The sequence below is a fragment of the Strigops habroptila genome, chromosome 18, assembly GCF_004027225.2.
Source record: "Strigops habroptila isolate Jane chromosome 18, bStrHab1.2.pri, whole genome shotgun sequence".
Classification (NCBI taxonomy): Eukaryota; Metazoa; Chordata; class Aves; order Psittaciformes; family Psittacidae; genus Strigops; species Strigops habroptila.
This window is the reverse complement of record NC_044294.2, coordinates 5988577-6014713: the sequence shown is the minus strand read 5'-3', so window position 1 is coordinate 6014713 and position 26137 is coordinate 5988577. Positions and strand designations below refer to the sequence as shown.

The window sequence follows — 26137 nt, the reverse complement described above, 5'->3', positions numbered from 1 at the left end:
TCTCTCCCACCTCCTGGCAATTCACATTTCAAGGACTTGCTGAACCTGGGGTATTTTTTGTATTCAGTAGCCCCTGTTGGACTTTTCCTCTATGAATTCATGCACTTTTTGAGTCCTCACAATGTTTGGGATCATATAATGTCCAGTGGCAAAGGGTTCTTCAGCTCAATTACATATTACACAGAGCTTCCTGTGCCTGTTCCTGCCACGCTGGTTCTGTTTGCTGCCCCTAGTTCCTTTATGGGAAGGAACAAGGAGTAATTGATCCTTATTCACCCTTTTATGTGCGACTGCAGGGCTTGTGTACCTTGGTCATGTCCTAGCCTGGAGTCTCCTGATATACTGAATAACTCCTCATACAAAAGCTCTCTTGCTGTACTCATTCTTGTTGCCTTTCTCTGAATCTCTTCCCCTTCCTCTCTACTGCTTTTGAGCTGTGGGGCCAAGCTGTGCATGATACCAAAGATGTGATGTACCCTGCAGTAACACAGAGGCAAAATCATGTTCGGTTTTGTATTCTATTCTTCTCCAATAATTCCTAATGTTTTGCTTGTTTTATTTCCTGTACAACTCGGTGGTGAGCCTCTGTCTTTGTAGAAGTATTTCTTGCAGTGCTCAGGTTCCATCCTCAAATGGCATCTTCTTGTAAGACTTGATAACTAGGACTCGAGTTGTACATTTGAGCAGTTGCATATTTGAGGAATAGTATATGGTCATCAGAAGTGCCTCATGTAACAAAAAGCATGAAGGTCCACTCTGTACTATGTATAGAACATGCAGTTACATGACCATAGGAAGGTTTAAGCTGGAACAGGCCTCTGCAAGCCTGTAGACCAATCTCTTGCTGGAAGCAGGGCCAGGTTCAAGCCTTTGTCCTGTTGTTTTGAACTACCTGAGCCCAGCTGAGTGTTAAAAAGTCTCTGAGGATGGGGAAGCCCCACTCTCTTGCTCCTAGTGCAGCATCACTCCTACCAGGAGGGATGCCTTCCTTCACATCAGTTGGGATGTCCTGTGTTGGAACTTTCACTGCAGACTGTGGAGAAGTCTGGTTCCATATCCCATGTGAACCCCAGCCCCAGGTAGCAGAGCAGTGAAGCCTTTCCCTTCTCTTTTCAATGCTACACAAGTCAGATTTCCTCAGTCTCTCCCATTACATGTTGTAGGCTCCAGCTCCCTGATGATCTTAATGGCTTTCTCCTGGACTCTCTCCAGTTTGGTTTGTGAAAGGGTTTTATTTGCAGCTAGTCCCAAAAGAGTTGATTATTTTTTTGGGTTTCTGCCTTTACTGAATCATTCCCCCTTCCTAAATGGGTGCTAATAAAAGCTTCATTGTTCCTTACGTTCTTTCTGCAAAGCTGGAGGAGGGCATTGTGTAGGCAAAGGGAGCTGCACAATGACACGAGATCTCTGTTATCACCTGTCCTCGGGGGTGAGGGCATTACAGCAGTTTGCATCTCTGTGAGTTCACCTTGAGCCATGTCCTGTAATCAAAGCGAAGCGGGAAATCAAAGTCATTCCATCTTCGCTTTACAAGTGTGGCCCAGCAAAAACTGGGCCTTGCTGAAACACTTTCAGAACGTAGATGGTGCCTTGCAGTGCTCTCACTTCTTGCACATGTCCCTTTCTCTCCTCTGCAGTTCAGTTGGCTCAGCAAGGCCGAGGAGCAGAAGGACGAGTCGCCTTCGTCGTGGCGGCTGGGGCTGCGGAAGACGGGCAGTCACAACATGCTGAGCGAAGTCGCTGCTACTCGGGAGGCACAGAGAGACAAAACTGCTTCTATCTATCGTTCTTCCTCGAGCCCTCGCATATCTGCTCTGTTGGACAACAAAGAAAAGGTTTGGCTTTCAGCAAAGGGGTTTTAGTGCATCCCAGTTGGGCAGACTTTACCTCACAGGTTTAAGACCCTTTCCCTTTCGTCGTTAGTTATTGCTGGGATTTGTACCCAGAACAAAATCAAGTCTTTTCATTCCTTCTTTTTCTTTTGAAAATTATTCCTATGCTATCAGTTGTTCTTACAGAGCTGGAGTTCGGTGCTCCTTTAACCTAATTCCTGCTCAGTTTGGAGTGGGCAGCCAGTGGACAAGGGCTGCTGTGGCACGTCCTTTACCACAAAATATCTAATCCAGACAGCAGCACATACCTGCAGTGGAAATCCTCCTCCCTTGCCATCTATACAGATTCCTCCTGTATTTGTGAATCCCATCGCACATATTCACTAGCTGTAACTTTGCTGCCCATGGGTAGATGCCCCATCCCTGAAGACATTCAAGACCAGGCTGGATGGGGTTCTGAGCAACCTGATCTAGTGCTCGTTGCAGGAGGGTTGGATTAGATGAGCTTTAAAGGTCCCTTCCAACCCAAACTGTTCTATGATTCTATGATTTATAAGCACTTCTAGTTGGAAGCTGCTTCTATTCACTAGTGTGCTCTTGTTGTGATCATGTTATCTTCTTGTGATCATGTTCAAAACTGATACTTCTGTGCTGTGGTTTCTGTTGCCCAAGAAAACGCCTTAAACCAGTTATCCATGGACAGGAGAATGCTTAAGAAAGAAAGAAACTGAACTTGAATTTAGTTGTCACTGAATGTGCTGGAAGTGTAACAGATGTGCAGCTGAAGTACTTCTCTTGCTTCACCAGGACAAAGACAACAAGAGCTATTTTGCCACAATAGCCCCCAGAAGACTAAGCAGTACGAGCGATATAGAAGAAAAAGAAAACAGGTGAGAACTTAATGCTCAGCTTCTGTCCTGTTGCCAGTTCCTCCACAGTGACTTTTTGCTATAGTCATGCTTCATCTGTTTTCTCAGCAGTCACAGTGTTGAGAGCTAGCTCTGATCTGTACAAGTTCTGGCACGTTGCTTTTCATTGGGGTGAGCAGGGCCAGAGACTGGTTTCTCCACCATGTATTCGTACATCTGCAGTCTCCATCCAGGAAACCAGATTTATGGGTATTTTTAGCTTTTATATGCAAGTGCCTCATTTTGTAGCTGGCACCTACACTTGTACTTCTGTCACTTGCTCCACAGTCACCTTCAGTCCCTTTGTTCACGTATCTGTCATATTTTGATTCACTCGAGTTTGAGAACTCTCCCATGTATGGAGCTGTTCCCATTGCAGGGCTTGTTCTTATGGTGAGCGTGTGGAATAGGCCATGGGCAGAACCACGGTATAAATGGGATAAATACTGAGTATCTCAAGGTATATTTGAGGAGCTAATCTCTACAAACAGGTTCTTCACAGTTTCTGCTAGAAGGAGTAAAATTTGAGCTTAGCCTCATTTCCAGCCACTTCCACAATCGTGGTGGAAAGGCACCTCTAGAGCAGTCACTTTGTGCTGTGACTGGGAGCAAATCACAGCCCATGACCACATGGAGAGAATATAGCACAGTTTGAGACTCTTTGCTGATCTTTTGCTGGAACCTCCCTGCAGGGTTCTTGCTTAATCTCAGCCGGTCACTGTGATGTGGAGTTTAGCAGACAATTTGTGTCTGCTGATAAGCCTGAGCAGTTCTGGCAGTGGCTCCACTGAGCGGCACATCCAGCTGCCTGCTGCTAAGTGTCCTTTGCTTGGTAAAGCAGGAATGAGGAGAATCAGCTGCATGAACAGATGGTGCCCAGGCCTGCTGTGTAGTACAGATTTCTCCCAATATTCTTTCCTTTCAGAGCAGCTGAGTTTCAATTCACAGGTCCCACAGGTGTCTGAAAGGGCATCAGCAGTTGAAAAATGAAAACTAATTGCAGGCTGAGTGAATGGATTTGTGTTGCATTGCAAGCTCAAGGTCCTGTCCAAGACCAGAAAAGAAAAGGACATACTGCCCAAGTGTGTCTTAGGAAAAGGAGCCCTGCTTTCAGATAACTGTGATAAATAGGACTATTCGTAATTTATTGATAACTTCTCCAGTAGTTTTAGATATTGCCAAATATTTTGTTTGTTGTTTTCTGCTGCTGAGGACAGCAAAGGATTTGCCAGGCTGAATTGCTTTACTGTCACTGCCTGGACACCTTGGAGATAAAAGCTTCCCCTGCAGTTGGAGTGTCTGTATTTCTGCAGTGCTGCTTAATATAAGATGGCAGAGAGAATATAAGCTGACATCATTTAATACGTTAAATGACTTTTATGGGCAATCTAAATTTCAATTGCAAGTTTTCTGATTAAAAAGGATCTTGTCCCTCTTGATGCAAAAGTGATTCTTAAGCAATACACCTGAAGCTGGTAGGGCCGGAAGGGCTGTTACAGGGAGTTGTGTCAGTGTGAACAACAGAGGTGTAAGGGAAGGATTTGTGTTGTGGAACTGGAAAGGAGCCAGAAAGAGACTCCAGGAGTGTTTCTGAACAACCGCTGTGCTCTGTCCTGCATCAGGGAATCAGCTGTAAACCTGGTGCGGAGCGGCTCCTACACCCGGCAGCCGTGGAGGGATGAGTCAAAGGGAAACGAAGCTCCTCATTCTGGTGCACCTACTACCTACGTGTCTACCTACTTGAAAAGGTAGGTCCAGTCCTGGCTTACCTGTGTTCCCAGGCAGGCAGCTCCACTCTCAACGAGCCTCCCAAGCTTCAGCCTCCTGCTTGCTGCTCACTGCATCAGTGTATCTGGCTGTGGGACCCTCTTCTGCTGAAAGCAGGAAATACAGATTCAGGTTTGCTGCCATTTGCCGTGCTAAAGGGTATTTTTGAAGGCCATCACTTCTGTTGTTTTGAAAATTGCTGAACTGAATTTAAACACTCTTGTTCACACAATTCAAGTGGCAAGTGTTTTCGCAGTTTTAGGCTAGTATTGTGGTTAGAGAACAAAAATCGATGATAAAAGCAGAATGAAGTAATGTCAGTCTGAAAGCACTATTCAGAGAGCTATTGACAGGTAAGTTGCAGCTTATCTCTAATTTTCATTCATATTAGTCCGTGTTTATGGCATCATTATCAGAAAAGTGGCAGTGGTTCTGTGCGTGACTTACAGCACTTGCTGTAAGGAGCAAGGCTGATGTCTCCAACTGTTTTCTTGTTGCAGTAAGGAGGCAGTTTCTGTACAGTGTATTGTAGAGGCTGATTGTTGGTAGCCCAGCAGCATCAGGAGAGCATCCTGGGCAGAACTTCTCTTAACTTGCAGTACCTGTACCCCTTTGGAAGGCAGAGGCTCAGTTTCTTTGAAGTACCAGCTAATGGCTGTCTCTGAATGAGGTGAATGAATGCCCTGCTCTGTTATGCAAATACTACATTACTGAGTTTTCACCTCAGCTGTGAGAAGGAGGATCAGCCTTTTGTGCAAGAGCAGTGCCACCACCTCACCTTTATTTTAGCTAATAGTGGAACCCATTAAAACCACAGGTATAAACATGTCACGCTGCACAGGCACTTGACCTGGGCTTAAGGAGAAAGCCAGAAATATTTCCAGGTTTTAGAGCGTGTTTTAGCAAATTCTAGACCCTGAACTAAACAACTGTCCTGAAGATGGGACAATTGCTTGAGATCTTTGGGAAGGGGCAGGTTTTTCTGTGTTCCAGTACTTGTGCTGGTAGAGGTAAGTCATGCTCAAGGATGTGTCTGTCCAGTTGCTGAGCACACGCAGACCCATTTCCACAGAAGGTGACACAGCCACTTCAAGCAGTAGACTTCTGATGTGCTGATCCATTCCAGTGACTTCACATCTATGCTGGGACATGATGACAGGCCAACAACCTCCATAGCATGTCTCTAAAGGCAGTCTGACAAGCTGCAGCAGATTACATTCGAAACTGCCCTACTGTTCCCTAGTCTGAGACAGGCCAGTCACTCACATGCTGCCCCTTGACATTCTGCAGACATTGCCTGTTTATTTGGGCTAAGCCAGAGCCAGATTTAGTCCTACATTCACACAGTTGTACTGTATTTCCTTGGTTAAACTGTTCAGAGACTAGCAAAGGCTTTGGCTGGCAGTGGTACTTCACTAACACTGATTTCTTGCTGCAAAGGCTGAATTCAGGCCTTTCACAGGAGTGTTGGTTTACAAGCGATTGCAGAGAATAGCTTTGCCAGGTGGGAATGAAGGGCACCTTTTTTAAGGAGGTCAATGGTTTTGCATTTTATGTGCAAACAGATAAACCATGATCAATTTGACCTCTATCCCATCTGGTTTTCTATAGGAAATGCACAGAGAAATTAAATCTAATCCTGTTGAACCTCTGATTTCTCCATCCTTGTGCATCAGCCTCTAAGATGAGGAAGGGAACTTGGCTGCCTGTTAAGGATAAGCTCTTTCAAAGTATTAACAAAACTTTGAACACAACTCCAAAAGATAAAAGCTTGTTCTGAGAGAGGAAGAATTAAAGTGAACATGACATACCTGGATGTTACTGAGAGGCTGACCTCTGTAATCTGCATTTCCCCTTTACCTCACCATGTCCTGTTTATGTTTTCTAAGTGCTTTATATGACTCCCAAAGATAAACAACAGCAACAGATCATCTGAAGATGTTCTTCTAAAAGGGAGTGCTGACTTTCAGCAATGCTGCAGATGTTCTTCAGCTGTAGGTGAAGCCAATGTCAGAGCTCTTTGTGTAAGGGTAGAGACTCATTCATTCTGCTTTCTCCACGGGTGTACCACTAGCCCCCACCACAGCACCCTGCTGACAGCCTGTTCTCCAGTTTGGTGCATACTGGCCTTCAAACAGCCAGTTCACTTGTTCTGTGTATGAAAGGATTTGGAGGAAAACTGGCATAGCAGATGGAATGAATTCAGCATCCTGCCCATGCCGTCAGCCTACGTGGTGCCTCACGGGAAGGGATCACATGCACCAGAATGAAACCACTTTTTCACACAGTTAGGATCTCTTTACATATTGGCATATACTCTTTTCTTACTGTTTTTAAGGCCACATTAGGCCCATCCCAGCCAGTCAGGCCAACAGCCTGAAGAGCAGTCCTCCACCTCCCACACTGTCCTTGCTTCCAGCAATCCCCAGTTCAGGAGCCAGGGGCTATACGTGACCCTTGTTCCTGAGGCCACCACTGTGGCCCCCTTCCCTGAGCAAATCCTGTTTTGGTCTCTGCAGAACCCCACGGCAGTGTGTTACAAACAAACCAGTTCTGTGGTTTGTGCAGATCTTTTTTAGGAGTGTGTGGGGAAGCTTTCTGAGGGGATTTCAGGTTTGGAATTCACTTGCCTTAGCTGTTTTCAGAAGTATTTCTTTTTATCGATGTGAAATGTTGCTTTCCATGTCATTGCTCATTCCCTGGTGGCTTGGTTATGGTGATGATGTTAGGGAATGAGTAGCAAGCAATGTGTCAGCACCTTGTTTTATTTCTAATGTTGAATTCTTTAGCACAAATTCATACTCCCCTCTTTTACAGCTCCATATGAACACAGCTGATAAGTAACAGGATTCCCCAGCTAACCTCTTTGTTGCAATCCTCCGGTCCTGTTCAGATCAACTGTGAACAGTTGAATAAATTGCCTTGGAGTCTCCCTCAAGCTGTGCAGTGCCCCCCATGCAGGGTGACAGGATGGGGAAGTGAATTCCTGTGGGATTGGCAATGTCTTGGCTGCCTTGGAGCAGGAGCCTGCCCGTGTTGCCCCAGCACCACGTTTCTCTGACCCAGGGTGCGTGCGTAGGAGCTGGCACAACACCATCACCATGCTCTTTGCCTCCATTCCTGCTCCTTCCCCTCTCAGCTCCCCCAAAGCTGTCCTCTCCCAGGCACCTGGTGCTGCTTCTATTCTCTCGTTTCCCTTCTGAAAGCCAGTCATTGTCAGGTCTTAATAACCCTCCCATGTCCTCCCTTCCTGACCAAGTTCCTTTCCTTCTTTGCAGCCACCCCTCGTGCCCTAACCTTGGGTTCTCCTTGGATGGTGCCACATCAACCCTGATACCCCCAGGGTTGCCACCACCTTTTCCCCTACAGCTTCTCCTGTTCCTTCCCCTGGCACACACTTCATACCCATCATCTCCTCCGTACACTCGTTTCTTCACGGCCGCTTGCTCCGCACGCCCACCCCAGCCAGGCTTTGCTCCCTGCTCCCACCTTCCTCCCAGCCCATCTCCAGGGCTTGGCCTTTTCCTCTGGTGCAGAGAGCCAAGAAGGGAGGCACTTGCTTCCAGCAGCACTTCCTGCCCCCGGGCAGGGACCTGCTTTCCAGAGGAAGCGTTGTTTAGGGTCTGCTGGAGGTTGCTACCTGGTGACAATAACTTGCTTATTCCTCTGTGACCTGGAGGTGGCAAGCAGCCATCAACTGAAGAGCCCTAATGTAAGGTTCCTCCCCATGGAGACCTTCCAGGATGCCCCCTTCTCTCCTTTGGCTGTCTGGGGCCTTGGCATGTAAAACTGATGTGCAAATGGGGTGTCTAAGTGAATTGGGCTGGATCCTTCCTCTGACCTCCAGCCTTGGCTGTTGTCCTGCCCCTTTCAAGTTTTATTCCAGCCTTGGGCTGCTACCTCTGACTCTTGCTCTAGCATTGACTTCCCATTCCAGTCCATTGTCCCTGGCTTCCCCATAAACCTGCAGCTCTTTGTCCTGGGCTGCTTTTCCTTTAGGTCAGCTTTTATTCCTGGTGCAGGCACTTTCCTCCGCGTGCACTGGCATGGGAGTCATTAGGATGCAGGAGGTGAGAGGCAGCCTTCCAGCCTTTGATCCTGCAGACAGCCCAGACTGACCAGTAGCAACTGGAATACCAGTTGCTGGGAAAGGCATGGCAGGGCCCTGCACCATGCATGGGTGCTCCCTTGTGCTGTGCAGACAACGAGCAGCCCATGTGTGTGGCTCTGTCACATGTGATAAGGAGTTTGCCAGATTTCATCAGGTCTGTATTTAGGGGATGTGCAACTTCTCCCACTGAGGGTGGATTTCCTCCAGAAAAGCCCCAGGGCACATCCTGAGGTGAGAGCCCTGCTCCTTTTCTCCTGTCTCTTCTCTGAAGTATGAGCACTTCGACGCTTAGAGCTTTTCAGTAAGAATGGTTTGCAGGGTTTTGTTTTAAACTGGCAAGATGTGGATTTCCCTTGCTCATTCGGAGTACTTTTTTGAACAGTTTTTCCAGCTGTTTTCCAGAAATGCAGATTTTGTGCCACACGTGCCTTAACGAAAATTAACACCCGAACTGATCATCTTTGCCAGAGCTTAAAGCCACTCAAAATAGGTTCTTAAAACTGGAAGTCCTGCGCATCCTTTGGAGGTGATGCAGCCGGACCTGCTTGTGTCACTCTCTCCTTCCCTGCTTTAAGCAACCTCATCCTTGCTCGTTGTCTCTACCTTTCCCCAGTGCACAGGGGTGCTCCGTGTGCGCCGCTTGCACTGCTGGAGGGTTTGCTCTTCCCTGATCTTCACCGATTCACCTCCACACCGTTATTCTCTCCCCAGAACTCAGCTGGGCTCGGCTCGGAGGGTGCTGCTGCTCCGGGGTACTCTAATCTCCTTCCATACGTTTTGCTAAGATGTAATCCTTGCTCCCTTTCCAGCTGAGAGCCCAGCTGGGGGGATGTTCTGTTGAATATTGACTGTGCTCTGAAGGCCGTGATTTTGTGATGTTTTACAGTGCTTCATTTGGTAGAAGTAGTGACCTCAACAGTCCCTACATTTCAGCCAGTCGCAATACATCTCTAGCTACCTCACCCACTACCACTGGTTCATCTACCTCACTGGGCACCCCGTGGCAACCTGTCTCTTCCTGCCCCACATCTCTCGGTGAGAACACTACTGCATCAGCCCGCCAGTATACCAGGTAACGGCTCACAGCTGAGATAACGCTGCAGAAAATCAGCCTTTGGGTTGGAAGTTCTAGATTATGGAGTGGATTGTGGATTGGAAGTGGGCTTCCATGCGGGAAGCGCTGATAAGCAATCCCAGGATGGTTGTGTTGGACAGTTTCAGTAGTGTGTGTGCACCAGCAGGCAGTTAACAGCCCGTCTGGGACCTTACTTAGCTTCTTCTCTCACTGGAGTGGTCACTTGTGGCCTCTTGGTACCCTCATAGAGACCATGCGGTGCTGAGGCTGCTCTTGGGCATTCAGCGTACAAGCTCTTGGAGTTCATTCCTTCTGCTCATTCACCAGGTACATTTCCTAATCATTTTTGCTACAAACAGGGATGTGAAGACTGTGAATTCCTCCTGCTTATTCCTCTACTCATTTAACTGTGTGCTGTTCTCTGCAAAACCACGAGTCTAGAGCGAGGAGGATGAGCTGTCCGTGCTCCCTCCCCTTGAGGCGGCCGCTCTGGGTCAGCACTTGAGTTCACTTGCTTTGCTTTCCATTATGTCTTCTCTATTTCAGAGCCCCTTTCAGGCAACAAACTGATTCTGCTGTAGAGAAAAATACAGAGGGCATCTCTGCTAGCACCCCCCTAGGTGTAATCACAAACCGTGCTGTACTCGGCTCTGCTAACGGTATTGCGAATGCCGGCGCTGCCTCAACCGCAGGGAAGGACTTCTCAGCTGAGGAAGCCAGGGAGCGCCGAAGGTCAGTGAGCAGAGTGCCGGTGTGTGTCGGTCCTCCTCGCGATCAGCTCTCACGTGGTGCTGATGGTGGGGGTGTAAGAACTGTCACGGGGAGTTACAGGCTGCTGCCTCTGCCCCAGCGTAAGGTTTTAAAGCGGCTCGTCGCTGGCTTGTAGGTTAAATTGAGTTCCGTGATTTTTCTACTTGTCTTTTCAGTGTCTCAGCCTTTTTCCTCAGTAGTCATAGAATCAGAGAATAGTTAAAGTTGGAAAGGACCTTAAGATCATCTAGTTCCAACCCCCCTGCCGTGGGCAGGGACACTTCGCACTAAACCATGTTGCCCAGGGCTCTGTCCAACCTGGCCTTGAATACAGCCAGGGATGGAACATTCTCAATCCCTAATGCCTCTATGTATAAAGTCACAGAATGGTTTGGTTTGGAAGGGACCTTAAAGGCCATCCCTGTGACGGGCAGGGACACCTTCCACTAGAGCAGGTTGCTCCAAGCCCCTGTGTCCAACCTGGCCTTGAACACTGCCAGGGATGGGGCAGCCACAGCTTCTCTGGGCACCCTGTGCCAGCGCCTCACCATCCCGGGACAGACGGCCCACTAGCTGCTTGCCGTAGGTTCTGTAACATGAATCCCATCTAAAGAGCATTGGACTGAGACTCATTTGGATAAAATCCATCCCTCTGATTCTGCTCAGCAAAGTTATGTACCTCAATGGAGATGTCTTTGCTGCACAAGTCCCCTGGATTCCCTTTGCAGTTAGTGGGAGAAAACAAACATTCCTGGAACGAGTAGATGTGTGATACAGGAGGAGGTGATCCATGCTCTAGCAGCTTGCATTGACTTGAGAGGAAGACTTAGCACAGAGGTAGAAATCTGCCATCTGCACCCTGGGCTATTCCAGCAGTAGCAGCATTTTTAATTACTCTAGATCTGCTTGTCGTATTTCTTTCTTATCATACGATGGTATTTTAAGACTGAGGAAATATAAATCTGGGGTAGCCGGTGCTCTTCTCAAAGGAGATTTGCACTGAAGTACAGAAGGAATCGTGCATTTAGGATAGAATAGCAAACGATCTGTATTTATTCCTGCAAACAGGAATAAACTTTTGCAAAATCCGTGTCTTCTGCTGGCATCAGTGAAAGGAAACGGTGATAAATGAAACCCAGATGAAGTGTGTATTTCTGAGCAGCCACCAGTTCATGGGGTGTTTTCACTAATCAGCTCCTTCCAAACTCAAATAATAACTTTTTAAAATACAGACCTTCCTGAGTGGAGAGAGTGCTCTGACACGTTGAAATGGCCTGAAGCCAAAGGATGTGAAAAGCAATAATGGAAATGATCCGCTTGCAAAGCTGAGGGTGCTGGAGCTCCCGAGGAGGGAGGGCAGGATTGCTGCAGGCTGCTCTTGGCTTCAGCTGCAGTGTGGCCGGGGAGAAGGTGGCCTGTGCTGTCTGGGAAACACTCACACCTCCAGTGCTGGTGGGGCTTGTTTTCCAGAGCCAGCACAGGGAGTGCTTTGCTATCACAAGCCTCCAGGTGAGCTGCCTTCATCCATGCCCTGGGCAGGAACGTACTTGGAAATAGCTACTCCAGAGTATCTTTGTCTGTAAGAACACTCATGTTTAATATTATGGGTAAGCTCCTTGTTGTTTTGCTAGAGGTCGGTTGGCTTTAGTGCCACATGCAATTGCATTGGGATGAGCTGCCAAAAGATAGTCCGGTGCAAAGGGAGATTGTGCAGAGGAGGAACAGAGTGAGGACTGTGCTCTTGGTTCACACTTTGTGTTTCACAACACTGTCTCCATTTTAGCAAGCCCAGAATCAAGCTGCAGAAGCTTTAGCTCCACAAAGCCCACTAGACCTTTGGCACAGTCTGCAGACAGGGAACTTGACGGTGACTGTACTTGTAGATGCCCCAAAGAGCATCTATTAATATTACCGCATTGGCATTTCTTGCCAAATCAGTTTCTATAAATACTATAGAAGATCTGTTTGTCCCCTGCATTTTTATTAGAGAACCATCTCCTGTGGATTATGGTAATGCAAAGAGAAGCACCAGAACAAATCCTCCCACCTTAGATTGATGCTGAGGGGAGGAAGAAGCACAGCGATGATGCACTGTGCTTGTGGGTGGAGGGAACCTTCCTTATGAATGTGAGTTCCAACAGCAGGATGTGCTTACTGACTGGGAAGCTGCCTGTGCCTTTTGTACTAGGAAACATGGACCTAGAGAAACAGGACGGGTCACCTGAATGGGAAAAGCTTAGTTTGGAAGCAGACCAAGTCCAGTAAAATAAAACCGAAAAGGAGAATGGCAAGCAGTTGTCAGGAAGCACTCCATGGATTTCGCTTCCCACCGGCAGCTGCTGCAGCAGTGTTTGGTCTGCTTCAGTGTTTCCAAAGCTCCAGCTTTCTCTTAGCAACAAAAACATAAACAAGCTTATCATCTAATATTAGATCACAGGGATGTCGCCTAACTTGTGGCCTTAAATTATCTGCATGAAGCCAAAAGGTTAAAGCAGAAGGGATTGATGGGTCTGGGGAGGAACGGCTGGGAAGTGCTCTGGGGTGCTGCTTTGCATCTTTTGGTGGCCACCAACCCTTACACTGACCTGTGCTAGTGTTTCACAGACCCACAGACTGGTTTGGGTTGGAAAGGACCTTAAAGCTCCTCCAGTTCCAACCCTCTGCCACGGGCAGAGACACCTTCCACTAGAGCAGGTTGCTCCAAGCCCCTGTGTCCAACCTGGCCTTGAACACTGCCAGGGATGGGGCAGCCACAGCTTCTCTGGGCACCCTGTGCCAGCGCCTCAGCACCCTCACAGGGAAGAGCTTCTGCCTCAGAGCTCATCTCAATCTCCCCTCTGGCAGGTTAAAGCCATTCCCCTTGGCCTGTCCCTACAGGCCCTTGTCCAAAGCCCCTCTCCAGGTTTCCTGGAGCCCCTTTAGGCCCTGGAGCTGCTCTAAGGTCTCCCCTTCAGGAGCCTTCTCTTCTCCAGGCTGCCCCAGCCCAGCTCTCTCAGCCTGGCTCCAGAGCAGAGCTGCTCCAGCCCTCGCAGCAGCTCCGGGGCCTCCTCTGGCCTCGCTCCAGCAGCTCCACGTCCCTCTGGTGTTTATTGCCACCAGAGCTGGATGCTGTACTCTGCAGTTTCATCCATGGTGCTTTACCTGCTGCTTGTTTGCCAGCTAAATTGGTCAGCACACGCTCCGGTAGCTGGAAAATGGTGCGGCTCCAGCCTCAGGTCCTTAGAAAGGGGAGGAAAGAAAAAGCGGAAAAGGCGGCAGTGCGGGAGAGATCACTTTTGGGGGAACATGATGCAGTTCATCTACCTGCAAATCGCTGCCTGGTGTTAGCAGCAGATGTCTGGAGGTTCAGCAAGCTGCTGCTGTGGTTATTTACATGCCCAGCTGCCTCCCTCTGTAGCGCTGTGCCGCTGCCCGGGGCTGGCCTCGTGCCACCCTCCAAGTCAATATATTTGCCAGGCAATTTCCTTTTGTTTCCCATGGGCGCTCTGCAGGCACTGAGCACCGCTGCTCTTTGCCCGTTCTGATGAGCTCCTGCCAGCATCAAACTGCTTCACGCTGCGAATGTGTGTCCAGCTGAACTCAAAGCAGCACTGCCTCTGCTAAGGGTGAATTACGAGTGCGTGGATGCCGTGCCTCCAGTAGATCATAGAATCATTGAATGGTTTGGGTTGGAAAGGACCTTAAGATCATTTAGTTCCAACCCCCTGCCGTGAGCAGGGACACCTCCCACTAGACCAGGTTGCTCAAATCACACATGGACCCTGTTCTTCCTGGTGCACAACCCTTTTGGTTTCCACTTGATGCAAGTAGGTGGTGGGGAATGGGGGGGTCGTGCTGGTTGCAGCCCAATGGATTATCCACCTTCATCCAGGATGACAGTGGCCTCTAGTGCCACCGACAGCCCATCCCTAAAGTTCATCCATGACTTTGTCCATGTAGTTTCAGTGCAGGGCACTGTGGTTGCTTCTCCTCCTGGGGTTCCTACACTGCAGCCCCTCTCTAGAGGTTCCTGGAGGCTTCCTGGAGCTGTGTCCCCGGTGCATGGAGTGTAGCCCGCAAGAGATCCTACCAAGCTAGAACATGACTTGTGCCATGAGGTAGCTGGTGCTGAAAGGAAGGTCTGGAGGGTCGGGGTCTCGCTGAAACCTTTCAAGTTCTATGGAGGCTTTGGTTGTCCACAGAGACTGAAAGGCCACCACGCAGCTAAGCCTGGGGCTGGCTGCCACGTGGGGCACAACAAGCTCTGCCCGACAACTTCTGAAAGGCACGTCTGTGCTCTCAGTTGTGTGACCAGTTTGAAAGGACACTCCTGAATGTGCAATCTGGCCTGGGTTTGAAAGAATTAGGATTTTAATTTGACCTTCTTATCCCTCCCCACCACCAGTGTGTTTCTCCAACCGCGTTCTGTGATTGTGAGTGTTCTTCCTATTCCTCAGGAAGATTCCAGCGAGGTGGTAGCACTTGGCAGCAGATGAATTGTGAGAGGCAGGAAACACATCCCTCTCTTCCTGGTTTTTGAACGTATTCTGACCAGTTCCTCAGTTAAATCCAGAGCAGGACTGAGGTGGGTTTGTGTTCTCAGCAGCCTCGGGGCTGATGCTCTGCTCGACCCGGCTCTTGCCCTCCAAAGTTTCCCCTGGAAATCTTTCCTAGCTGAAGAACATTCACTGCTGTGCAAGGTAAATGTGTCCAGCTCTCTTCTGCTTCATTCCCAAGAGGAACTGGATTTTCATTCTGCGTTCCTTCATTCTGAGGATCCAGCTGCTAATTATAGCAGCATATATTAATAATATATTAATAACTGAATCCTCCTCCACCAGTAGTTGGATGAATTTTTGGCAAGTCCTTTCACCTCGTGATTCTTGTCCTGTCCAAATTCAGAGCATGACTCCTCGAGGGCGAGCGCAGGTGCCCGTAGTGTCTCTTAACCCTTATTATCAAACCAAACCATAAAGGAACCCTGATCTCTGTCAATGTTAAACTATGGGATTTGCATTCAAAGGGTGCTTAAATGTCGCTTGAGAGGAACTGCTAGCAGAAGCTGTGAGCGTTATCTCACCACCACGTTGGACTTTTTCAGGAGTATCTGACTCCATAATCCTTATCGCTGACTGACATAGAGCTGAGTGCTTTTAGTTCTCCTGGGAATGGTCCCTGGGGATGCTGTGCAAGGTCCTGCTCCCTGCCAAGGGATGGGTCCCGTCCACACTACACAGTGGGCAACAGAAAGTTAAGAGTTCTCCCTCTTGCCAAGGCCTGAACAATCATCTGGCACCTGCTGTTGAAAGCATTTCTCTGCCACCCTCCTGCAGCTAATCTCCTTCAGATAAAGTTGGCCTTATTTTGAAAGGCTGAGGGTGGAGGTGACGTGGGAGGGCAGGAATTCTGCGGCCCCTTGGATTGGCCATGTTGGGAAAAGGCAAGATTGCTCCTGCTCTGTCGGAAATCAGGCTGCGGTTTCATTTGGGAAAAGGTCGAGGTGTGGGATGGGGGTCACTGAGGCTGAGCCTTGTTTCCTGTGAGGAAGATGAGCAGACGTGCCGCTGCGAGCTCAGCCGCCCGCTGACACTGCATCCAGGGGCAAGGGGGAGGTTTTGGCATTTGCTTTGTGGGGGGAGCCCGGCTCAAAGCAGGGATATATGTGGGATCCTCCAGGAATGGTCAAGGAGAGGAAGCAGGGACCACTTGAGCTAACCAATGTAAAAGAACTGCAGCTTGACAGCATGGAGCAAGCAGAAGGTAAATCTGCCTTTCCCATCCCTACATGCCAAATCTGTGTGCAGTTCCTCCCTCCTTACTAACCCTGGTCGTGTTTCACCCATTTAATCCTTGTGTCTAACAGCACATTTGTGTAATGCAGTTCCGCAGCCAGGGTCAGTTCCAGCTGGACACTGTTACCTGGATGTTCAAGGTTGAGGCATCTCCTAACTTCAACATGTGCAAATGTGTCCAAAAATGGCCATTAAACTAAAGAATGTACCCAAAATATTTGTGAGATACTGTGGATGGTACAACTGAGAGCTAATTTAGCATAAAATCAGCTATTCCCTTCAATTCTTTGCTCCACAGCACCGACCTGTGGATGTTCCAGGGGGAGAAGCCAGGTTGCCACCCTGGGATTTCTATAGGAAAAGTTATTGAGCAAACTTCGTTCATCTTCTGTCCCGGAGAATAGTGGACACTTGAGATTGACCCAAAGCCACTGCCACATGCTAAGAAATGATAATCTTAGCTCGGGAGGCATGGAAAACCTTTTACGTTGTTAATATTGGGGATGTTTTCAGTAACTCAGTTGGGCTGATCCCTGCTCCTCTCCAGGAAGCTGCTCTCAGCATCTCTTCGGTGGCTGCTTCCACGAGGTGGCGGCCGGAGTCTGCTCTGATGTGCTGCTGTACTTGCCGAGGGAGCGTTTCTCCTCAGGCTTCTCTAGTTCAGAACCTTCTTTATCACCATCAAGTTTTGATTCTATTTTATTCTTTAGTTGCAAAAAGCCATTTTCCAAATATGCAGATTTTTGCCAAGTGACTTGTTTTTGTTTTTCAGGGATTTCTTGCTCTGTTTCAGACCGAACTGGCTCTGGGGGAAGCTGTACTAGGTCTGCTCGAGGGTGCTTAAAATGTCAAATTGTGTGGGCTCACTTGAAAATGAGAAAGCAAAATACTGACAGAGGCAGGACGCTCATATCTTTGCCTTCATTTTGTTCATCAGCTGCCAGGAGAGCCCTGTCCAACCTGGCCTTGAACCCTGCCAGGGATGGGGCAGCCACAGCTTCTCTGGGAAAAGTCTGTGCCAGCGCCTCAGCACCCTCACAGGGAAGAGCTTCTGCCTCAGAGCTCATCTCAATCTCCCCTCTGGCAGGTTAAAGCCATTCCCCTTGTCCTGTCCCTCCAGGCCCTTGTCCAAAGCCCCTCTCCAGGTTTCCTGGAGCCCCTTTAGGCACTGGAGCTGCTCTAAGGTCTCCCCTTCAGGAGCCTTCTCTTCTCCAGGCTGCCCCAGCCCAGCTCTCTCAGCCTGGCTCCAGAGCAGAGCTGCTCCAGCCCTCGCAGCAGCTCCGGGGCCTCCTCTGGCCTTGCTCTGCAGTATTACTGCTTTCCAGCACATCTGCCCCCCTTAAAATAAACAGACATCCCCAAAAGAACTTCTCCTGATCTCGGTTGTCCTGAAACTCCAGCCCTCGGAGCATCTTCAATGCAAAGGGATAACCTCAATCATTTAAAAGCTTCCAATCCATGTGCTGTCTCCCCCAGCTCCAAACTCTGAGTTCTTGGTAGGTGCCAGTGCTGTATTTTGTTGTTCTGGCAGAGAGAATACCGAGCAAGCAGGGCCACATTCCCACCAGGTCTGTGACCAGAGCACCCCTCACTCCTTGCACTGCAGCAGTCCAGCCCCTGAGGAGGTGGCTGAGCTCGCTGCTGGAGCAGCACAGCACCAAAGGAGCAGCTCTGCCTTGCGAAGGGCTTGCAAAGAGCCTGGGCAGATGGGAAATCACACACCAAATCATCAAGAGCTGTATGATGGAAGTGCTCTTAGAGCATCAGCTGCTGTATGTGTAAACTCAACCCATCGTAAACATCACATCAAAGCGTGAGCTTTGCAGAGACAGAGGGTACTTCTTGTGATTAACAAGTGACAAAGATCACAAGTCTTTTAATCTCTTGGATCACCACCTGGACATGTTGAGTGAAGCAAAGCTGTTGCAAATAAAGAATTTAATCTTCTGTTGTTAACCTGCTAATCATACTGTAAACAGATGATTGAAATGCAGACCTTTAAACTTCCCTTTGTCGAGAACTCACAGTCCAGATTGAAACACGACAGCTCACAACAGCCAGGACTAACCGGAGAGAGAAGAGCAGAGGCCTGCTATGGTGAATACTGAGCTGAGCCTTTCTCAGCCAGCTGTGAAATGTTCTAAGAGCATGATCCTGTTATCCCTCTGTCCTCAGCTTATCAAATAACTCGGCACTGGCTGGCTCTCTGTCTCCTCATTCCCAGCTCTCATGCTTGCAGAGTCTGACGTGTTATCCTTCTCTCCTGCCTGTTAATGGCCTTCCCAAATTATAGTCAGCCAACTTGTCATGGCAGTGTCTCTCAGGAGTCCTTTCAGTGCTGTGGGCTGATGCGCAGAGCACGTTAGCACAGGGATAGACATGGTGAAACACTGAAACCTGTCGTTTGCTGGGCTGAGATAGCAGGAGAGTTTTCAGTTTCCATGTGCTTGTCAAAGATTAACTTGCTGCCTGGTACATACTTTATTATCCAACTTAAGGAATTGTATTTTGGGAGCTGCTGTCAGCATCGTTGCCTGCAGAACTCGCGCTTGCTTCTCTTCCCTCCCCTAGCTTAGAGATAGTTCCTTAGCCAATGGCAAATTTCCAGTTTGTAGGAATGCATTGCTGGGATGCTGTACTTTTCCAGTTGTTTCCAGGGGAACAGTATCAGTACTTGAGGATTTGCTGGGCATTTTTTCCTATCCTCCTTTTTTCAGTGTGTGCATATATATATACACATATATATAACATCCATATATATATGGATGTAAGTAAGAGCGATAGATATACAATGAAGATATAAAATCCTGACATGTTTGGAATAGTCATATTGTACTTTAAGAACAGCTATTTCAAACATTTTAGAGTCTGAATATCTGTGTGGCTTTCCATGCGCAAGAAACCAAACCTGTGCCTGGCTGCCCTTACCCATATTGTCTGTCACTGTGGTTTCCAGACTAGTGAGGGTGGTTCAGAGTCACTCCTGAATCACAACGTTCAGGCTGAGAACATGGAGAGCTCCTGCCCACGGCAAACTTTCCTCTTAGAAGAGCCACATCAAGCATAGCTCGTGTTCTCACTGTGCTTGCTGTGGGAATGTGGCTTTGTTGGAGAAGGACCTGGTGGGGATGGAGGGAACCTGTCGTGGCCCATGACAGCTCATGGAGGGTGTCTCAATGTCTTCTGTGGCAGTAGCAGCACACAACGCCTCGAATCCACTTTGCCAAGAGGGCAGCTCTAGCATTTCGTGAGCATTTTAGCTCCCAAATTTGACGCCAAGTTTTGGCACGTGTGGGTGAGTGTCTTTGAGGTGAGTGCCTTTCCCATGCTAGCTCACTGAAGTGTGGCAATGTCAAACTTCAGCTTACCCCCTTCTTGGTGCTCTCTCTGGACTGGGGGATGTTGCTCAGCCAAAGGACCCTGCCTGGTGGTGGATGGTGTTTGCCACAAACACTTCAATCTCTAAGAGCTTGAAGGAGTTCAGGAGGGCAGGAAAGGAGATCAGTGTTGTAAAACGATTGTCAAGCTCTGTACTTCTTGGAGAAATTCATCGTCTGCTCTTGTTACCTGTGCACCAGCTAACAGAGGATTGTCATTTCTTGTCCTGCGTCATTCACCCCTCTGGAAGGGGTTCTTTTTTTCCCTCAGGCGAAGGATCTCCAGCACACAGATACGCTCTTGTGGTTTACCAGCTTGTATATCCAGGCTTACCACTGCCCTGCTTTGAATCTCTCCTTCTATTAGCATCTTATTGCAGCTCCTTTTGCCTTGAGATGGTGATGAGCGGTTGGGATCCATCTTGTGTCACGCTCTCCTGATTCATAGAATTCCAGACAGGTTTGGGCTGAAAGGGACCGTAAAGCTCATCCAGTTCCAACCCTCTGCCATGGGCAGGGGCATCCTCCACTAGACCAAGTTGCTCAAAGCCCCATCCAAGAGCCAACAGAGAAAATAAGTGTTTTCTTGAAAATAGGAAGAAAATGGGAACCAGATTCATCATTCAGGTCCCAGCTTGTTTCTAGCTGCTGCACAAATCAAAAGCCTGTAGCTCTCGTGTGGCAGCAGGACAAGGTCTCTGCCTCTGGAACTCTAAACTACAGCAGTGCTTCTGCTGACTCTCACGTACACATCTCTCACAATTTATATTCTGCTGCTTGTACTTGCAACCAAAACTCGGGGGAGAATCTGTTCTGCTTTCCGCATGCCTTGAACTCAGCACGGCGGCTGCTCCGGTGTCAGGTATTCCTCACAGGAAGCTTATTGTGAGAAAATACAAGACACGGGACCATTTCTTTGGAGATCCACTTGGGTCGTATGATACTGGCTTGAAGGAGTAGGATGCCACAGATGCTGCACTGGAGGAAGTGATGGGTTTCTTGTAAACATAATTAACCCCACAGTGGGTTGTTCGCAGAGCGCCTCGTGCCCCATTTGCTGCCTGTCCCTGCAGCTTGCTGCGATCTGCAGTTTTTCTGCTCTGGAGAGCAGGGTATTGCTCGCCCCCTGTCATCCAGCCGTGCTTTGTGGCTGCAGCACGTTTGCCATCTCCTTGCAGTGAATTTGTTCTCTATTTCTTCCATCCCATTTAGCACACGCCGCTTAACATTCAGCTTGCAAGCAAAGTGAAGCATCAGTTACAACTGTAGAACCCGTCTTTTCCCTCCCTCCTCCCCAAAGGGAAAAAAAAAAAGCAAACACACCAAAAAAACTCCATCAAGCAGAGCAGAAACATGACTGAATTGCTGGTGTGAAGTCTGGTGTTTGCATCTGAAATAGATGTACAGCCCAGCCACCTCCTTTCACCACCAGGAAAAAGCTGTAGCTGCTTACTCGGAGAAACCAGCCGTGTCCCTGTGCAGAGGCTCTGCCGGCTTGTTTCAGAATATTCAGTTATCTCATGCCTGGAAAATGGCTTTGGGTGAGCTCCAAGAGCTGGGGATTGGGTAAATGGAAGGAAACCAGAAGTCAGCAATCGATAAAGGCTGCAGCCCAGACTGAGCCACTCTGACTTGCAGAACGGGCTCGGCTGGAGATTAAGTCACTGTTGGACACCCAAAACTGCTGCTGATGTTTGGGCGTGTTTGTAGTTTTATATAAATCCTGGGAGAGCCAAGGAACGCAGCCTTGGGAGCATGACGGGGGGAGAGACACAAATGGTTCATCTCCTGCTGTTCCCGTACACTCCTCAGCACAAAGCTGTGGCTAAACACCGAGACGAGGGGAACCCCTCAGCCATGCTGTGCTCCAGCAGACCTGCCCCTTCCCACCCGGCTGGGCTGTTCCCTATGGATTTGCCAAACCTAGGTTGAAACCACCGTGGAAATCTGGTTTGTCCTCCAGTGCCAGGGAGCTCACTGGGATTTTCTTTGTGTGCAAAAGTACTTCAGGTGCTGTCAGCGTGACCTCGTGTTGCTCACACATACCAGGAGTGGTCCTGAGCACCCGTGGTGCCGGATGAGCCCAATTCCTCCTCAGGCAAGGGCAGGTCTCATCTTTCCTCCTGTTATTCCCATGCTATGTATGTAACTCCTCCACACCTCCGTCCTTGTACGTGATGTAAACTCACTGATTCCAAGCTGTTGCCCACCTCAGTTAGCTACAAATTTACTTGGTTTATGTGTTCTGGGAACTACTTATTTTTTCTTACTACTCCTCTGAACTTCATTTGCAGTGTATTTTGCAAATGCCTTCTTGCTGCAGGCAGCTTATTACTTCTGCAAATAGCAGCTATTCCACTTGTGTCAAAAGCTGCAGAAAATGCTCATTGTTTCCTTAACGTGCCATTACCTGGGTAGCACACGTGTACTGCATAAAAACTTGCCTGCAAACTCAGGAGCTGCACAGCTTTCCCTCATCAAACAGCAGCTTTTCTGCTCAGGAAACAGCCCGTTCCTGGGAGGCAATCGGCCCCCTGAATTTCAGGCACTTCCCATGTTGGCGAATCCATCACAGCTAGTGTGGCTGTCGGGATAATCAATGGGAAGAAATGAGCTCCTCTGCAATGCATTCGCGTGATCTGTGCTGGAGGCTCTCTCTGAAGGTGATGAATGGCACCCTGGAAGTGCAGTTCTGTGCGCCTGGCCAGCTCGGATGGAGATGTCTCCATCACAGCCAGCTCCCCGAGCAGGATTCTCTCCTCCAGAAGCCTGCAGTGAGATGCATCGATCCTATGTGCTCTCCTGTGCTCTCTGGAGATCAGGGGAGTTTGGGGCATGATTTATCAGGTCGAATCCTTACACCAGTTTTAGGTGAGAAGACTCTCACGTGTGTCCCACAACACCAGAAGACGTGTGAGGTGACCAGATCCCATGGATGTACCTCCAAACAGTCCGAGGAACCCCTGCTAACTGTGGAGTGCACAGCTAAACCAGTGCTGAGCACCAGATGGAGAAGGTGGATAAAAGTCATCATGGGAGATAGTTTTAGGATGGTCCAGGTTTACAGGTGATGTCAGTGTTCATAATCCTTCTCATAAATGTTTTAACATACTGGATCAGATGCAAAATCTGTTCAGCCCGTTACCTCTTCCGTGCAAGTGGTGGAGAACCAGGAGAAGAGTCCAAGGACAAAGTAATCTTATTCCTTAATAGATCTTCATTCCTTCATAGAAGTTCATCCCTCGCTTGGCGAATTGTTCTTTGACCATATCTAGATCTTTGACACTCTGTTAACCTGTGGCAGTAGGTAGACCTACAAAAGAAAATTTCAGGCACCCTCATCCTTGCACAGTGAGACAGTGTGAATAATCATTCCCTATTCACCAGGCTGAAAATTCCAGTCTAATTAATCTTTCCTAAGAGGGAAGCCTCTCCACCAGCATGGAAATCAGGCTGACCAGAGCAGTGCTGAGTTCCTCTCCAGTTCCTCCATAGGCAATGCCAGGGCAGAGAGCTCAGTTTATGCATTTTCCTGTGAATAATTCTGTTGGAATCTCCCAGGTTTAATGCAATCTGGTGGTGACCAGCTCTGCATCTTAACCAAGTGGTTTTCATGCTTTACTCGGGGGGTGTGAAGGTCATTTCTTTCATTTCATGGCTTTTATCAAGGTGTTTTCGCTCTACAAGGTGCCTGCCATTTAGCAGGTTTCTAGCACGATGGGTTTCATATTGATGAAGACAGCAGATTGCAGGAATATGATCATGAATATAATGACAGGAAGGAAGGTCTGAGGAATGTGCCAGTGCAGGATTTCTGTTCCTGAGATCTGTATCTAAATGAGAGGTGGTTTCTGTGGGTTGGTTGATATTTTTTCCTAATGCTGCAATGACACGGAATGGAGCAAATCACATACTGAATAGTTGCACCTTTTTGAACAGAACATGTCCAGCACTGAAGAGTTTATTTAGAGCCTCTAGGGAGAATGTCATTTGTGTGTCATGCACTCCTAGGAAAGTTGTCCCAAAGCAGAAGGCAGCAGTCGTGGTAGATGGAGGTGAAATTCTTTTTGTCCATATAGAAGAGAACAATAGCTCAGGAGCTGGCAGAGGCAGGAGGGCAGAGCACAGAGCATCTGCTTTTAGTTTAACCTCTTCTTGCCCCTTGTTCTTTCTCCAGGTCATATCTGACTCCGGTGCGGGATGAGGAAGCGGAATCCTTGAGGAAGGCACGATCCAGGCAGGCCCGGCAGACCCGCAGGTCCACACAGGTAAGGAATGGAAATACTCATGTTTGCGTGTAGGGTGAAGAGAGCTCGTGAATAGAAAGGCAGGATTTTCTTTGACATTGTTACCTAGGACAAGGGGCTTGTCTTGTCCTCACATGGTGTTGGAGAGGTTCTGCCAAAGGTCCTGCAGAGAACTATTACAAAACACTCCCCAAGCTCACACGAGTTGGGTTTCGGAGTTCTCATTTCTGCAGTATACACACCTTTTGGTGTGTAGCTTGATCGTGTGTGTTTGGGTTGCTTTGAGTCAGTGCTTATGTCACTACACTGAGAAATGTGTTAAAGGCAGCAAAATCCCTTCTGTTCGCATGGAGATAAACCATTGGCCTGGCCAGGCAGAGGCCTGCTGGGCATCTCAAACTGACCTGGAAGATCTGAAACGGAAATGTGCACATTTACCAAGTCTCTCTTGGACTTTCTCTGCAGGGTGTGACCCTCACAGACCTTCAGGAGGCCGAGAGAACCTTCAGCAGGTCCCGGGCAGAGCGGCAAGCGCAGGAGCAGCAGAGCGGGACAGCCGAGAGCACCGAGCCCGCTGAGGACAGCAGCGAGAGGCAGGAGAGCCGCTCGCGGTGGAGCAGGAACACGGATGAGGAGGTGATTCCTCCTGGCCTCAGTTCTCATTGTTTCAGAGCTAATGAAGCCATTTAGGACAACTGAGATCAGGAGAAGTTCTTTTGGGGATGTCTGTTTATTTTAAGGGGGGCAGACGTGCTGGAAAGCAGTAATACTGCAGAGCGAGGCCAGAGGAGGCCCTGGAGCTGCTGCGAGGGCTGGAGCAGCTCTGCTCTGGAGCCAGGCTGAGAGAGCTGGGCTGGGGCAGCCTGGAGAAGAGAAGGCTCCTGAAGGGGAGACCTTAGAGCAGCTCCAGTGCCTAAAGGGGCTCCAGGAAACCTGGAGAGGGGCTTTGGACAAGGGCCTGTAGGGACAGGCCAAGGGGAATGGCTTTAACCTGCCCGAGGGGAGATTGAGATGAGCTCTGAGGCAGAAGCTCTTCCCTGTGAGGGTGCTGAGGCGCTGGCACAGACTTTTCCCAGAGAAGCTGTGGCTGCCCCATCCCTGGCAGTGTTCAAGGCCAGGTTGGACACAGGGGCTTGGAGCAACCTGCTCTAGTGGAAGGTGTCCCTGCCCGTGGCAGGGGGTTGGAACTGGAGGAGCTTGAAGGTTTCTTTCAACCCAAACCATTCCATGATTCCATGATAACACAGAGGATTGGTTCCTCACTTCAGCAGGCTGCAGGAGGGATGTGGGTATATAGGTGTTGGAGCTCCTTTGCTCTCCACTGGGAATTGTACTTTTCTGTCTCTTGCCAGAAAATAAAACCATGTAGATCACCAAAAGTGGAATGAAAAGGCTAATGATAGAAACATGGCCTGGATCCATCCTTGCTGTGCAGACTCAGCTGAGGCTCTGTGCTCACATTTTTCCATGTGCTCTGTGTGTAATGGAAAGCCAGAGAGAGCAGTTTTCTCCCCCTGCCATCACTTCTGGTTTTTCACTCAAAATCTTTCATTTCTATTAGATAACTTGTTTGTCCTGCCATTGGCTGGAGGGACAAAGAGGTTGATCCCAGAGTTCCCCGTGCCGGGAGGCTGCTCCCACATTGAGCTGTGCAATGCTTTTAACATTCATCCCCACATGATGGAGTGAACGTGATGAGGTGGATGAAGACCATCACTCCCAGCAGCAGTGAAGAAAACATGACACTCCAAAAGATGACCAAGTTCCCTGAACTCCCAAATCTGTTCCTCTTCGTTCTACTTACTTGCTGTCATGGTTCTCTCTTTACAGACTGTCTATCGGCGATTAAGGTGCCCAACACAACCAGACAAACCTACGACACCTCTATCTCCTTCAACATCAGCACCTCTCCTTTATACAAGTTCGTACCTGACTCGAACAAATAAGTATCTAGGTCTTGACCCTGTGAACCCAGCAGACTTCAGAGGTGCAGCCACAGAGATGGAGAAAAATGGTACGTACCCAGAACAGGCAATGCTCAGGGATTTTCATGAGGTTTAGAACTTTCCATGTGTACGGACAGGGAGAGGAAGTTTACTTGCTCTTCTGAGGGCAGCAGGATGGGGAGCTGCCACCTCACAAACCAAATGCTATTTGTTTAAATGGAAATCCTAGCATAGGATACAGCCTGTTACTTGTAATGGAGAGGGATAAAGGGATGTTTTCCATTTTGCATAAGTAAATGAGATAGTAATCCGTGGAGCATTTGGACTTTAGAGCTGGGGGGAGTGATTCCCCT

General features: G+C 48.7%; 1 protein-coding gene across 4 annotated transcripts in view; it reads left to right on the top strand.

The window, feature by feature from the left end:
* PPP1R12B (protein phosphatase 1 regulatory subunit 12B) overlaps positions 1–26137 on the top strand; it is a 105749-nt gene that overhangs the window by 42758 nt on the left and 36854 nt on the right. For 2 of the 4 annotated variants that reach the window (XM_030473564.1, XM_030473567.1), the window contains exons 10-17: positions 1638–1835; positions 2640–2722; positions 4363–4488; positions 9505–9690; positions 10240–10425; positions 23769–23859; positions 24304–24474; positions 25669–25852. In XM_030473564.1, the coding sequence (XP_030329424.1) occupies positions 1638–1835; positions 2640–2722; positions 4363–4488; positions 9505–9690; positions 10240–10425; positions 23769–23859; positions 24304–24474; positions 25669–25852 (1225 nt within the window). The remainder of the gene's footprint in view (positions 1–1637; positions 1836–2639; positions 2723–4362; positions 4489–9504; positions 9691–10239; positions 10426–23768; positions 23860–24303; positions 24475–25668; positions 25853–26137) is intronic. The other 2 variants (XM_030473565.1, XM_030473566.1) reach the window with 2 other exon arrangements.